General features: G+C 42.9%; 1 protein-coding gene across 1 annotated transcript; it reads left to right on the top strand.

The window, feature by feature from the left end:
• The first annotated feature begins 8,837 nt into the window (after positions 1 to 8,837).
• On the top strand, positions 8,838 to 10,310 carry MAGEH1 (MAGE family member H1). The gene has a single exon (XM_003282115.3). The coding sequence runs from the start codon at positions 9,118 to 9,120 to the stop codon at positions 9,775 to 9,777; it is 660 nt and encodes a 219-aa protein (XP_003282163.1). The 5' UTR covers positions 8,838 to 9,117; the 3' UTR covers positions 9,778 to 10,310.
• The last annotated feature ends 6,006 nt before the right edge of the window (positions 10,311 to 16,316 follow it).

Here is a 16,316-nt window from a genome sequence, read left to right as displayed (position 1 = left end):
TATTTATAAACCAAAGACTATAGCTTCAAAATATGTAAGGCAGAAACCATCAGACTTACAAGAAGAAACTGATAAATTGACAATCACATTTATATTATAGAATTTTAACATAATTCCTCTCCGTAATTGCTAGATGAAGCAAACCAATACTAAATAAAGATAGAGATAAATTAAACAACATAGCAAGGTTTATCTGATGAATGAATGTAAAATAAGACACTGAACAAAAAAAAATGAGTACATATTCATACTAGGCTAAACAGAATATTTTTTAAAAGTAAACACATACTATAACACAGAGCAAATATTACCAAAGAGTCATTGCCCTCTTTATCACATTGTCTTCCCACAACACAAGTAAATTAGTCATCAATAACAAAAGATAACCCCCAATGCCTGAAATACTTGGCCATTCAAAGAATAGATGATAAATAACCTGTGGGTCAAGGGAGAATTCATAGGGGAAATTAGAAAAGGTTTGGAATGAGAATGAAAGTAGTACACATCAAAACTTGTGGGATGCAGCTAGAGTGGTATTTAAAGTGAAATTCTGAAGACATAAATGTTTGTATTAACAAAGAAGACTGAAAGTAGTAACCTAAGTAAATAATTCAAGAAATTAAAAAAGAACAAAATAGAAGTAAAAGAAAGGAAACAATAGGATCAACAATCAACAAAACCAAAAGCTGATTATTTGACAAAAAAAAGAGAGAGAGAGAGAGAGAGAGAGAAAGACCACAAATGAGTAATTATGGGAATAAAAAGGGAACATTAAGTACAGTATAATGGTTTTTTAAAATTCACTTTTATAAAAGGAGCACTGCGCACAATGTTGTTAAACAATACATTTAAACTTACATCAAAAGAACAATATTCTGACTTACCAATAAAAGTAAAAATAAAAGAATAAAAAAGAAAAATATGGGGGTGGGAGAAGATGGAAGGTCAGTGGAAGAATGGGGAAAGGGGAGAAAAAGAAAAGAAGAGAGGTTTGGGTTGTAACCTATAGTACAGTAGGACAGACAGTGCAGAACAGAATTTAATAGGACTTGAAAAATAGACACACCTGTGTGTCTTGTAGGCAACAGATCGCTGGGTCTTGTCTTTTTAATCCATTGAGCCACTCTATCTTTTGACTGGAGAGTTTAGTCCATTTCCATTCAATGTTATTATTGATAAGTAAGGACTTCTACCATTTGGTTATTTGTTTTCTGGTTGTTTTGTGGTCTTCTCTTCCTTCCTGTCTTCCTTTTTGTGAAAGTGATTTTCTCTGGTGGTATGTTTTAATTCTTTCCTTTTAATTTTTAGGTATCTGTTGTAGGTTTTTTGATTTGCTTGCAAGTAACATCTTATAACCTTGCAAGTATAATGCTTGCAAGTAACATCTTATAATCCATTATTTTAAAGTGATGACGACTTAACAGTGATTGCAAAACAAATAAACATACTAACAAGCAAAGAGAAAATTAATGAAAACTGTACGCTTTAACTTCATTCCTCCTCTACTTTTAAACTTTTTCTTGTTTCAGTTTATATCTTATTATACTGTCCATGTTTTGAAAAGATGTTTTAGTTATTATTTTTGATAGGTTCATATTTTAGTTTTTGTACTCAAGATATGAGTAGCTTACACAGCACAACTACAGTATTATAATATTCTGTGTTTGTCTGTATACTTTCTATTACCAATGAATGTTTCACCTTCAGATATTTTACTGCTTGTTAACACCCTTTTCTTTCAGATTGAAGAATCCATTTAACATTTTGTGGGACAAGTCTGGGTGTTCATGAAGTGCCTCAAGTTTTTGTTTGTTTGTTTGCTGGGAAAGTATTTCTCCTTCATGTTCAAAGAATATTTTCACTGGATATACTATTCCAAGATAATAGATTTTTTTTCCTTCAGCATTTTAAATATGTCACACTCCTCGCTCCTGGTCTGTAAAGTTTCCACTGAGATGTCTGCTGTCAGATGTATTGGAGCTCCGTTGTATGTAATTTGTTGCTTTTCTCTTGGTGTTTTTAGGGTCCTTTCTGTATCCTTGATATTTAGGAATTTCATTATCAAATGCCTCGAGGTAGTCTTTTTTTGGTTAAACCTGCTTTGTGTTCTATAGTCTTGTATTTGGATATTGATATCTTCCCTTAGGTTTGGGAAGTTCTGTATTAGTATCCCTTTGGATAAACTTTCTATCCCTATCTCTTTCTCTATCTCATCTTTGAGGTCAATAACTCTTAGATTTTTTCTTTCGAAGCTATTTTTTAAATCTCATAGGTGTGCTCCATTGTTTTTATTACTTTTTCTTTTGTCTCCTCTGACTGCAAGTTTTCAAACAGTCCATCTTTAAGTTTGCTAATTATTTCTTCTGTTTGATCAATTCTGCCATTAAAGGACTATGATGCATTTTTCAGTATGCCAGATGCATTTTTCAGCTGTAGAATTTCTGCTTCTTTTTAATTACTTCAATCTCTTTGTTAAATTTATCTGATACAATTCTAAATCCCTTCTCTGTGTTATCTTGAATTTCTTTGAGTTTTCTTAACATGGCTATTTTGAATTTTCTGTCTGAAAGGTCACGTATCTCTTTTTCTTTAAGATGGTCCCTGGTGGCTTATTTCGCTCATTTGGTGAGGTCATTTTCCTGGATGGTGTTGATGCTAGTAGATATTCTTCAGTGTCGTGGCATTAAAAAGTTCAGTTTTTATCGTAGTCTTCACAGTCTCAGCTTTTTTTGTACCCGTCATTCTCAGGAAGGCTTTCCAGATATTTGAAAAGACTTGGGTGTTGTCATCTAAGATCTATCTGCTTCAGTAGGCACCCCAAGCCTCCTCTTGCTTTTTATAATTTTCCTTTTCCCGTACTCTGCTCAAGTCCCTACCATTTCCTCTCTCCTTTTCATTTTTTCTTCATTAATACCCAGGTACCTCTGCACAAACTGAAGTTGTGTTCAGTTTATGCTGGATGCTTTTCCCTATTGCAATAGTATATTGCCAATTATTTTAAAATCTGTCCTTACAACTTCAACAAGTCTCCAGCTTTTTTTTTTTTTGACAAACTCCTTAAAGTTTCTTCAAAGATCTTCAGTTTTAGAGGAGCAGCATAAAAATTTCTGTTTTACGCTAATTCTTTTCTCCTTTCCCATCTTCAATATATTTTCAAATAAGGGAATGACATTATTCTTATCTCATGTTTTGAAAATATGATTTTATGGCAGACCAACAGTTTAGATATTTTCTGTGACTGGCAACAATAATAGCCCTCTTGTAGACATGTGTCTGAGGATGCTATGTACTTCTATTTATGTATAGTCAAAAATCCCACTAAGTGCTTCTTCATGTTTTGAGAAAATTGAAAAGTGACCACAACCTTTCATTATGAAAACCTCAATATTACAGGCAAGCAGATCACTCTCATTTTATCCGTGGTGTGTGCAAGGTGTGCATATTTAACAGTTTAGATATTTTCATCTTCTTTGTTATAAGTTTTGTAGACTGAACAGAATTTGCTAAATTTTACATTTGAATGTTCAGGTATATGAGCAAATTCTAATTTGTAGTTAGATAAATTTGGGCCAACTCTGAGGGATAGTAGTGTTTGGAGTTCCTGGGTGGCTTGTTAAAGTGGAGTGAACAAGATGCATGGTCTCAGGACAAGAAATCTAGCGGGAGCGAGGGGTGAGTGTGTGTGGGTGTGTACTACTTTCAGATCATAGTAAATGCTATGAGGAATTTAACCAGGGTACAGTGAAAAGAGTACCTGTAGGGAGAGAGTACTACCTTAAACAAGAAGAAGATAAAAGGCTTCTTTGGGAATGTAACATTTGAGGTGAGGCCACAACATTGATACTACAGTGATAGGTAGAGGCCAGATCATGAATGTTCCTTGAAGTCTGGGGTAGCAAGTTTGGATGTTATTATTAATGTAGTGGAAGGTTCTTACAAAGCTTAGAGTATGTGAGTAACATGATCTGATTAACATTTAAAATATTTCACACTTGCAGTTGGGTAAGGAATAGACCGTAAAGGTCAGTAGTGAAAGAAGAACAACTTTGCAGGTGACAGATGAAGGTGCATAGGTATAAGGTTGGCCCAGTGGAGGTAAAGTGGATGGTTTTGGAATGTATTTAGGAACTGGACATACTGGACTTGCTGATGGATTGGATGGAGGAATCAAGAGACAGGTTAGAGTGATGGGATGGGACAAAATCTCAAAGGGCCCCTCATAATGGGGCCCTTGAAATATTTCTTTCCAGGTCCTTTGGAAGCCTTCAGTAAACACTTTCAATCCTCTGTTGGTTTTCATCTGACAGAATGTGATAAGATCTGTAGTAGATTTAAAGTTTTGATGGTTAAACAACTCAGCCTTGTATAATGCATCCATTATTTTGCAAAGTTAATTTTGTCTGAAATTTTATCATAGTTAAATTAATAAATGTTTTGTACTTCACTTCACTGAAGTAATAACACTCAGTGATCCCAAAGTTTCTCCCTTTAGAAGATTCCTTAGTAAGAGACTTTTAGTGATGTTTCAGAGACCAGAGAGATAGAGGGAGACAGAGACAATGAGAGACAGAGAGAGACAGAGAGAGAGAATAGTGAATTCTATTGTATTTGGCTAGCCATATGTAGAAAGCTGAAACTGGGTCCCTTCCTTACACCTTATACAAAAATTAATTCAAGATGGATTAAAGACTTAAATGTTAGACCTGAAGCCATAAAAATACTAGAAGAAAACCTAGACAATACCATTCAGGACATAGGCATGGGCAAGGACTTCAAGACTAAAACACCAGCTACAACAAAATTTTTGGCAACAAAAGCCAAAATAGACAAATGGATCTAATTAAACTAAAGATCTTATGCACAGCAAAACAAACTACCATGAGAATGAACAGGCAACCTACAGAATGGGAGAAAAGTTTTACTATCTACCCATCTGACAAAGGGCTAACATCAAGAATCTACAAAGAACTTAAACAAATTTTCAAGGAAACAAACAACCCCATCAAAAAGTGGGTGAAGGATATGAACAGACACTTCTCAAAAGAAGACACTTATGCAGCCAACAGACACATGAAAAAATGCTCATCATCATTGATTATCAGAGAAATGCAAATCAAAACCACAATGAGATACCATCTCACACCAGTTAGAATGGCGATCATTAAAAAGTCAGGAAACAACAGATGCTGGAGAGGATGTGGAGAAATAAGAAAGCTTTTACACTGTTGGTGGGAGTGTAAATTAGTTCAACCATTGTGGAAGACAGTGTGGCAATTCCTCAAGGATCTAGAACTAGAAATACCATTTGACCCAGTGATCCCATTACTGGGTATATACCCAAAGGATTATAAATCATTCTACTATAAAGACACATGCACGCATATGTTTATTGCGGCACTGTTCACAATAGCAAAGACTTGGAACCAGCCCAACTGTCCATCAATGATAGACTGGGTTAAGAAAATGTGACACATATACACCATGGAATACTATGCAGCCATAAAAAAGGATGAGTTCATGTCCTTTGTAGGGACGTGGATGAAGCTAGAAACCAACATTCTGAGCAAACTATCACAAGGATGGAAAACCAAACACCGCATGTTCTCCCTCATAGGTGGGAATTGACAAGGAGAACACTTGGACACAGGGAGGGGGACATCACACCCTGGGGCCTGTCGTGAGGTGGAGGGTAGGGGGAGGGATAGCATTAGGAGAAATACCCAATGTAAATGATGAGTTAATAGGTGCAGCAAATCAACATGGCACATGTATACCTATGTAACAAAGTTGCACGATGTGCACATGTACCCTAGAACTTAAAGTATAATAATAATAGGAAAAGAAAATTAAATAAGTTGGAAATACAGTACGCCCAGCCAACAGGCAGACACTTGAAGAGATTATGGTAAATCCATTGCAAGGAATATCATTCAGCCACTGGAATGAAAGAATTAGAGGTATAAATTGAGGAGATTTCATTATTAATTAGGAAAAAGGTTTGCCTGGAAATTCAATATGGAATGGTTTGATTTTTATAAATGAAACAAAGTAGAAAGCCATGTGTTCTATCTAAACATATACATGCCAACACATCAGAAACCCTACTCGTTGATGTTGATCCTAGAGAAATGCATGCACATGTTCACAGGGAACATGCACACAAATATTAATGAGTTTTATTTTGTTTTGGAAAAATGGGAACTGCATAGGCGTGGATCATTAGGAACAGGATAAATCGAAAATGATGAAATGTACAAAATTAAAATAAATGAACTAGAGTTCCATGTATTTACATGGATAAACATAAAAAATATAAAATTGAGCTGGAAAACCAACGTGTTGAACAATGTATACAGTATGAAGATGTGCTTTAAATAAAGGAAGAGATTCTATATTGTGTACAGACACACAAGTAGGTAGCAAATATATACAAGTCTCCGTGCGCATAATAATTGCTGACTTCACCATAGAGGAGCACAGTGGGGAAGGAGAGAGCAGAGTGGGTCAGGGAAGACATAAAAGGAGGGTTTTACCATATCCAATATATAAAAGATAAACAGTAAGTAAGGCCTAGTATTTAAATCTTATACAGCTAGTTATCGGTGTTTATAATATTAATCTCTCTTCTTTGTCTTATGTTTGAGATTAATTTGCAGTAAAAAAATTCATGCTAAGAACAAGCAAATAAACTGCAAAAGTAATCCCCCCATTTTTGTTTCATGAGGGTAGGATTGTACATGCTATAGACTTCCATGCAAGAGCCAAATTCCTGGAAACAGTAAAATAAGTTCATACCTGCACTGAGAAACAATTTAGAGCAATTATCAATAGACCAGAAACTGTGAGAATTCTCAGAATGTGGGACAGCAGATGGAGCCAGACTACTGTTTTGAGTAGGTCATGTCCCAGAAGGAGCGCAAAGGTTATCCCAAATGGAGGGCTGGCTCAAGAGTGCTGTGTCCTGGAGAGGTGCTTTTTTTGCCTGACCAAATTGATTTATTGCTAACTTACCCAACAGGAGGACTCGGTGGGCTCTAATTATAAAGAAAATTTCAGCAAGACAGGCATAAATTATTCATTTGTTTCTTAAGAGTTAAGAACACCTATAAAATCTTTTCCATCATGTATTCCTTCAGCACGCATTTATTAAATGCCACACTCACACACTGCTTGGAAAACCTTGAGAGGCAAAGTCTGTGCTTACCATGTAATAAATGCTTTTCATTTTTTTTTTTTTTTTTTTTTTTTGAGACGGAGTCTTGCTCTGTCCCCCAGGCTAGAGTGCAGTGGCGCGATCTCGGCTCACTGCAAGCCCCGCCTCCCGGGTTCATGCCATTCTCCTGCCTCAGCCTCCGGAGTAGCTGGGACTACAGGCGCCCGCCAACACGCCCGGCTAATTTTTTTGTATTTTTAGTAGAGACGGGGTTTCACCGTGTTAGCCAGGATGGTCTCGATCTCCTGACCTCGTGATCCGCCCGCCTCGGCCTCCCAAAGTGCTGGGATTACAGGCTTGAGCCACCGCGCCCGGCCTCATTTTGTATCTCATCTAATTCTCACAACCCTATGAGGGCAGTAATTTAGCCCCACTTTACAGATGGGAAAACAGGCTTAGAGAGAAGTGACTTGCTTAAACTAATACCTTGAATGACATAAAAAAGATACAGAGTGCTAATTATAGGGCTTTCCCCAATGGAGTAAAAATGGACTCATTACCCTTTTGGGCAGATCAAGACAAGCTTCAGGGAGAAACAGGTCTGTGAGCAGCCAGATGGAATTTAGATAGTTGGAGAAGGCTGAGAAGACAGGTCAGCCAGAGCAAACAATGAGCAAAAGCAAGCAGTGGGTAAAGTTCAGAGTATTCTCTGAAAGAAGCAAAATAAATCAGGTGTCCAGGAAGACTGGAGCCTAGAAACCTTGGAGCCAATCTGCACTCGATCATCACCTCCACATTCCCCACTTCATCCGTTCTGTCTGCAAAGCCCTTCAATGGTCACCTTTAAAATGCCTTTCTGCCTCTCCATCCCCATGGCAACAGCCTTAAGGCATACTTTAGTTCCCAGTGCTTCTTATTCCAATTGCTTCCTATGTGGTCTGCCAGGAAACAGTTTGCTCTTCTGAGAGGCTGCACAAATGCAATTCCTCTGATCCTGTCACTGCCCTGCTTTCATACATACATACATGCATACATACATATATGTGTGGTAGATATATGCACTGTATATAAAAATAATGTGGTAGATATATGCACGATATATGTATGTGTGTATGTATGTATGTATGTATAAAAGCAGGGCAGTATATATATCATGCATATATCTACCACATTTTAAAGGCTCTGCATCTCTTTCACCCTGCTTGTTTCTGCAGTCCCATCTCCTCACATCATCCAGCACATCTACCATAACAATATTATCCGGGTCTTACATGGGACCACAAATTGATTAGTATACACATAAATGCCTTCTGAAAACAGGGCGAGTGAATGAACGCGCTGTGTAAGCCAAGACAGGAAAGGAAGGCTGGAGACAGCTGACTCCTTCCAAGAATACACCCTCCCGCCACCCCTGGCCTCCCCACCCCCAACACACACACAGCCCGTCGTCAGTGGGAATGGAGCCGACGCACTCCTTCCCTAGACCGCCGAGCCGATCTTGGAATGTTTATAGTAGGCTGAAAATACAGAAACTTTAAGCCATTTTTTTCTCTTCTGCAAACTCCAGCCCCCTCCAATCTCTAGCTGTCGTTTCTGCCCTTGTCCCACCCCTGTCGCTGCCTGCCCCTTTTCCTATCTGCTAGCGGAAGTCCCTGTGGAGGACCAGCCTACTTCCTCTTTGGTGCTAGCAGTGTGCGTGGCAGGAGAGGCGGGGCCAATTTTGCTGAGCTTTCTCGCGGGCTTGCAGCTGCCGCAAGTGCTGGCGGCGGCTGCTCGCGCAAGTCAGCTGGCGTGGGAACTATCCTTTGTAGCTGAGAACGGCTGGTTTATTGCTACAAAGACTCTATTGACATTGGTAGTACCCGCGGCAGCAGCTTCTTACGGTATAAAGCTGTTGCTTCCTGAAGAGGCTACAAGCATCCTTCCCTAGGACTGCTGTAAGCTTTGAGCCTCTAGCAGGAGACATGCCTCGGGGACGAAAGAGTCGGCGCCGCCGTAATGCGAGAGCCGCAGAAGAGAACCGCAACAATCGCAAAATCCAGGCCTCAGAGGCCTCCGAGACCCCTATGGCCGCCTCTGTGGTAGCGAGCACCCCCGAAGACGACCTGAGCGGCCCCGAGGAAGACCCGAGCACTCCAGAGGAGGCCTCTACCACCCCTGAAGAAGCCTCGAGCACTGCCCAAGCACAAAAGCCTTCGGTGCCCCGGAGCAATTTTCAGGGCACCAAGAAAAGTCTCCTGATGTCCATATTAGCGCTCATCTTCATCATGGGCAACAGCGCCAAGGAAGCTCTGGTCTGGAAAGTGCTGGGGAAGTTAGGAATGCAGCCCGGACGTCAGCACAGCATCTTTGGAGATCCGAAGAAGATCGTCACAGAAGAGTTTGTGCGCAGAGGGTACCTGATTTATAAGCCGGTGCCCCGTAGCAGTCCGGTGGAGTATGAGTTCTTCTGGGGGCCCCGAGCACATGTGGAATCGAGCAAACTGAAAGTCATGCATTTTGTGGCAAGGGTTCGTAACCGATGCTCTAAAGACTGGCCTTGTAATTATGACTGGGATTCGGACGATGATGCAGAGGTTGAGGCTATCCTCAATTCAGGTGCTAGGGGTTATTCCGCCCCTTAAGTAGATCTGAGGCAGACCCTTGGGGGGTGTAAAAGAGAGTCACAGGTACCCCAAGGAGTAGATGCCAGGGTCCTAAGTTGAAAATGATGTGGATTGGGGGCGGGGGACACTGTATTTGATATTTGTGATCAGTGATCATTGTTCAACTGCGAAATAGAGTGTTTGCTTTTGATAATGGAAAATTGTATTCGTTTTAAAATTCTGTTTGTTGAGAATAACAATATGTTTAAAAATATAATTGAACAGATTTTTTTCTTTGTTTCCTGTCATTGACATTTAGTATAACAGTTTTGCTAACGTTCTAAAATGAAGTCGTTCCATCATATTCTATGATCTTGTACAGCACTTATAGAAATAAGCTGTTCTGTTGAAGCTGAAATACCCAGTAAAATGTTGAAGCAGGATGGAGGATTTCTTCATATCTGACGTTTCTGAAACCCTTTGTGTCTGCTGTTGTGTGAAGATTGACATTTACCATGATTTTCCTTAGTTACTGCAGAACATAGAGAAAAATAAAAGCCTAACGACTAGTGCATCTTGCGCATTTTCTGACCACCTGTTATGTGAGGCACCAGTCTAGATTCTAGGGATACTCCCTAGTACACATCCTCCAGGTCCAAAGAATGTTCTAGATTATGTGGGAGAGAAAAATAGGTAAACTGGCAGTGCAGTAAATGCTGGGATAGAGACCCAGCCTGAAGTGCCATGAAAATGTAAAAAACCTTATGTGGCCTGTCTTGGGGAGCGGGCCAGGGAAGGGAGCATCATAGGATGTGTGAAAATTCAAGAGACACCTAAGTAAGTTTGGGGGAGACTGAAATATACCATCAGAATATATGATGAAAGTATTATGTATTAGATATTTGATTGGATACTCCACCCAGCATAGGGGAGGGAGCACTGGCAAAAAGAAGGGGACATCACAGGGTGCCTGCCAAGGAAGTAGAAAATACACATAAATCATCTTGAGAGGAGGAGGGCAGGGAGAAGGGGTGGTTGCAGGGGAAAAGGTTGTCATGGGGTACTTCAGAAATAAAAAAAGATGGGACCGTCAGAAAATCTTGGTGAGGGGACAATCTGAGGTTTGGAAATAATAGAGAAGAAGGGGAGGGAGTAAAAATGGAGGCACTGAAGGTAGCGTGGACATTTGGAAATAAATTCTTGACTGAACTATTAAGGTTATATGAAGGGGAAAGTGGAGAACAAGGAATGAGGCAAGGGAAGAAGTGAGCAGGGCAGACCCTCAAAGGATGGGCGTTGTGGCTGACTTTAAACTAATGACAATAAAAATGATTAATAATAACAGCCCTGAAATAACTCGAGAAAAGGCTATAAAAAAGCAGAGCTTCTGAGATAGAGGATGAGCCAGAGAAAAGGCTCCACCTGTGGCATCTCCGAAAGGGAACCTTGCACTTCTCTCAGGAACTATGGGTCGTTAGGGTGCACACATTGTTTAAAAGTGTGTGTGTCCAAGGGGGCAAAGGGGCAATGGAGTAAGTCCAGATTGGTACCTGGCATGATGGCCCATGCTATACTAAGTCATGTGGGATTAGGCCCGAATCCTACCACCTTTTCTCCAAGAGCTAAGCACTGCATGAACTAGGTCCCCTGCTGGGGAGCACTAGTGACAAGTGCCCAACCTAGCCCTGCGGGGCTCATGGTAGCAGCTATAACACACAAAAGAGTGGTCAGGCTACCTTCTTCCTTCTTGACCTCCAGGCTTACCCCGCTTCCAGCTGTGTGCAAAGTAATGTCACTAGGTGCAAGGTAGGCTAGCAAATGACCTTCTGGAGAAGGCCCAGGGACCCACTCTCCTCAGCCTGCAGGCCAAGGAGGCTTCAAACAAAAGTAGTAACTATGGCCCCATCAGCAGCTCCAAATTCATTCAGCAAGCCAGAAAATGGTGAGTGCCTTCTGGGATTCAGACAGTGTGACAGAAACTGGAGCTGCAGAAAATGAAAAGGCCTGTTCTTTGCCCTGGGAGGAGTTGTATTTATCAATACCACCTCCAGAGGTAAACAAGGTGGGAATCTGAGGTCTAGGTTCCTCGGTGACTTTCCCATCTAGAGCCACAGAAGTGGCAAGAGAGAGATCCTAGACAAGACCCTATGTCCATTCCCTGCAAACCCAGAGTGCTTTCCTCTAGGCCACCCTGCTGCCTGTCTCTGCCTGCTAGTGCACTCTCAAGGTCTCTGTCTTCAAAAGAAACACAACACCACGTGAAGGCAGGGGAAGAGGGGTGAGTAACCCTGGCCGCAGCATCCAATCCTTTTGGGGACCAGGCCGGATTACATTCCTCCCCGCACCCGCCCTTTTACCCAAGGGGGCTTACAGCAGTCAGTCAGCCCCAGGTCAGTCAGCTAGTAAGTGGGAGAGCTGCAGAGTAAAAAGATTTGTTGAGCACCTGCCTGTCCCAGAGGCATGCCACATATTATCTCTGCCAGGCCGGTGTGATTACTGCCCATTTAACAGGATGCTCCTCCGGCTAGCTCAGGGGAAGAGGTAATGTCTTCCCCAACCCTGTCTGAATCCACGCTTTCTTTGGCTCTGGTGGCCAATTATCATCCAATGGTCTAAAATGGTTCTCTGCAAGTACGGGCCAAGAAGTTTAATTCAGTGAGAGAACCAGCAGTATAAGAGGAGAAAGACTGGGAGAATACCTCCAGCTGCCCTGTCAGAGAGATGACTGCTGGAATCCTGAAGGCCTCAGGCAGGAGGCTCTGCAGGGGATTGGGAAACAAGGGATTGGGTGACAGGCGACCTGCCCTAGTGCAAGAAGGAAGCGATCAGTGGGCCAGGCTTATTCTCTTGTGGCCTGGGGGTTCAGTCTCCCTAACACACTGCAGGAGTACTGCAAAGAGTTAAACTTCCTTTGATTAGATAAAGGCTGAAGAAGGGCGGGACTTCCGGTGGCTGTGAAATGAAAGACAGGGGTGAGGGAGAGGCAGGGAAAGGGGCTTCTGGAAGGTGGAGAGAAAAAGAAAACATTCACTGTGCCATTTACAAAAATTCTTTGAGCTTTGTGGGGCATCCAGATGAGACATCCAGGTGCGAGCCTCTTGCTGAGTAAATCTGAAACCTAAACTGGCCCTACCCCAGCGGAGCTTCCACAAAGCAAGTGGGAAAGCTGCAGTTTTAGGTGCAAGGATGCCTCTGAAAAGGGATTGAGTTTCTGGGTCCTAGAACACTCCAGTTGTTAGGATAACTCAAGGATAGAGAGCCCCAAGCTGCCCAAAGCCTAGCAAACTTGGCAGCTGGCATTTATCGAGTGCCTAAATTGTTCCAGGCACTTTGATTGCTGTTTTCATGCATTGTCTCTAACTTTGCAGTAGTCCTGCAAGGGCGGCGCCACCAGGCCAGGCCGAGTTTGCAGAGGAGAAAACCCCAACTCAGATCTCACAAGCAAGTTGCCAGGATCAGCTGGCTGGTCACTGGCAGCCTTGCAGGTGGACCCAGGGCCTGCCAAGTCTGAAGCCCACGCTGCTATGCTACAGGGAAAGACTCCATCTCCAGGACAGCTGGGGCTGGGAAAGTCTTCTGTTTTCAAACTCGGACACGTCGCAGGGTAGGAGTGACAGGGAACATGGTGGGGTCAGGTGAGGAGGTGTGGGAAAATAAAATTAATCTGCACTTTCAGGATTAGCTGTGGCAGTCTGTCCCTTTATTTGGAAGGGCTGGGGCCCCATTGCCAGGCATCTTTGAGGGATCATATGTGTGGAGTGAGCATTTCCTTCCAAGACAAGTGGACTTCCCCATCACAACACATTCCCCAGAAACTTAACTACCCAGCACCCTCCATCAGTCCTCAGAATCCTGGGTCCTGGCTTTCGCACGGTGGACCAAGCAAACAACAATGTTTCTGAGCCTGCGACATTGCTCCGATACTGTTGCCAATGCAGAAGGTACTGGCAGACCTCTTCCCTTGAGCAGAGCAACTGGGATAAGATGCTGACAGACAACAAACAGTGGGCATCTGCCCATGAAAAAAAGACAGGTTCCAGGGCATCCTCCTTGGGCCCAGTGTTGCGGCCTTGGCCTCAGCAGGCAAGTGCAGAGCAGACGATGGCCATGACCAAAGGGAGATTTGGATTCGGCCTGGGCTCACATTGGCTCCTGTGAGGTGGGTAGCGGGCAGGATCCCCCCGACTCCTTTCTTTGGCAGAAAGGTAGAATTCCGGCCTTCTGGAGGAAATGATTTTGGAGTCGTGGTGGAGGTGGAGAAGGGTGATTCTTACGAAGATGTGCTGAGACCTGTACACAGGTTCCTCCAGGGCTCGTGAGCCATGGAACAGTTAAATGTCAAAGAGCAGATGGAATTTCTTTGAAAATCCCTGTGAGGGCACTTTGTCAAAGGAGGGGCTCAACTCAGCCAAGACTACATAGAAGAATAACTGGAGTAATCTGGGGCTCAGAGATTGGAGGAGAAGTGGGCTCTAGGCTTGCACTGCTCATCATGCAACAGGCTTGCAAAGCTCACAAGGGTGATTTGGAGGGGAAGGCAGAGTCTATACACAGATAGTGAAAATCAGGCCCAGTTCTTGACTGGTCGACTTCTGCCCCGGTTCCTGGGGCAGATGACACCAGTGTTGCCAGTGTTATCTCCAGATGTGCAAGGCATGAGAAGTGGTTGAGATTCCTCCGGTAACTTGGACCACGGAGGCCTGTGTAGTCTCAATAATAATGTAGCCTATATTATTTTGCATGTCGTGATTATCCAATGATTCATCCATTCATTCTTTCAACGAGTGCTTATTAAGGTCTACTGTGTGCCAGTCATGAGTCTAGTCAACTGGGATTCATAGGTGAACAAATCTCAAGCACCCTTGCCCTCGTGAATGGTACATACAAGAGCAAGGAAACAGAAAATAAAATGCAAACCTTTTACATTACTAATTATATAGAAGGGTAGAAGGAGACAATCACTTTGGGTGGGGCAGGTGGTGGTGGTGGTGGTGGTGGTGGTAAGCTAACACACAGCAGGGTAGGGTGCATTCGGGTCATTGAGAATGGGAGAAGAGAAAGGGAGTAGAGCATTCACTGCCATATGCAAGGGTACGCAGGTAGGCTTCACTGGAGGGGCGACATTGGAGGAAAGAAATGAAGAAGGTGAGAGAGTTTGCCTTGCGGATATATAAAGAAATCACTGTCCAGGCAGAAGGTCCAGCTGGTGCAAAGGCTCTAAGGCCAGGGAGTGACTACCACGTTTGAGAAATGGCAGAGAGGCCAGCGTGGTTGCTGTAGAGTGAGCCAAAAGGACGAGAGCAGGAGATGAGGTCAGGGAGATTAACAGAATCCCACATTATGTAGGGCCTGGGAGGCCGTTTTAAGGACCTTGGCTCTTGCTTGGGGTGAAATGTGGGAGGAAGAAGGAGGGAAGCAGTGAGGGGTGGAACAGAGGAGTCACGTGATCTGACACGTTTGGAAGGGATCACTTTGAATACTTACTATGCCGAGAATAGAGTGAATTCAGGCGAGGGTAGTGGGAGCGTGGAAACCAGGTAGGAAGCTACTGCTGCAAGCCAGGCTAGAGATAATGGTGGTTTGGACCATCCTGGTGTCTGTAGACATGGTGAGAACTGCACAGGTTCTGGATACATTTTGAGGTAGACCCAACAGGATTCCTGATGGTTTGAATGTGGCGTGTCAGCGAGGACCAAGGCTGACTCCAGGGTTGTTTTTTTTTTTTTTTTTTTTTGCCTGAGCAACAAGTAGACTGGGATTGCTATCAATCCCAGTCTACTGGGGAGTGCTGCAGTGAGAATAGGCTTTGTAGGTGGAGAGGGGTTCAAAAATTGAGTTTTGTACACATTGAGTTAAGCTGTCTCTCTGACATCCATGTGAGTCAAGTAGGCAGTTGTATATACAAGTCAGGAATTTGGCTGAAAGATCTATACCTACATATATGTGGATGGCGCTTAAAAGCCACGAGACTACATGAGCTCCGCTAGGGAGGGAGAGCACATAGAGGAGGGCAGAAGGTCACGAACAGAGCCCTACAGCATAAAGGGATCAGAGAGAAGAGGAGACACCAGCTGAGGAGATGGGGAAATTGGCACCAGTGATGCATGGAGGAAAACCAAGAGTGTCCTGGGAACTATGTGAATAAAATGTCTCAGGAGACATCCAGCGGTCCACTCTGCTCAAACTGCTGATGTCAGGGGAAATAAGAAGAGGAGTGAGAATTAACCATTGCATTTAGCAATGCAGAGGTTCCTGGTGACCTTAATAAGAGCAGCTTCTTTGGGGGACTGTGTGAAAAAGCCTGCTTGGGACAGCTTTAAGAGAGAATGGGAGGAGAGGAATCAATGAGTATGGGCAAGTTTCATAAGGAGTTTTGCAGCAATGGGGAGCAAAGAAATCAGGTGGCATCTGTTGGGGAAAGAGGGAGTCAGGAAAAGGTTTACTTCAGGTGGAAGAAATACCATTGTGCTGAAGGCAAGCACCCGGTGGAGAGACTGAAATCGATAGCACAGGGGTGGCAGAGAGCATCCTTGGAGCGGCAGCTTTGATTAGGCAGGAGGGCGCCGGGACCTTGTATC

The sequence above is a fragment of the Nomascus leucogenys genome, chromosome X, assembly GCF_006542625.1.
Source record: "Nomascus leucogenys isolate Asia chromosome X, Asia_NLE_v1, whole genome shotgun sequence".
Taxonomy (NCBI): domain Eukaryota; kingdom Metazoa; phylum Chordata; class Mammalia; order Primates; family Hylobatidae; genus Nomascus; species Nomascus leucogenys.
Note: the sequence above shows the minus strand (reverse complement) of the source record. Positions and strands in the feature narration are given on the sequence as shown.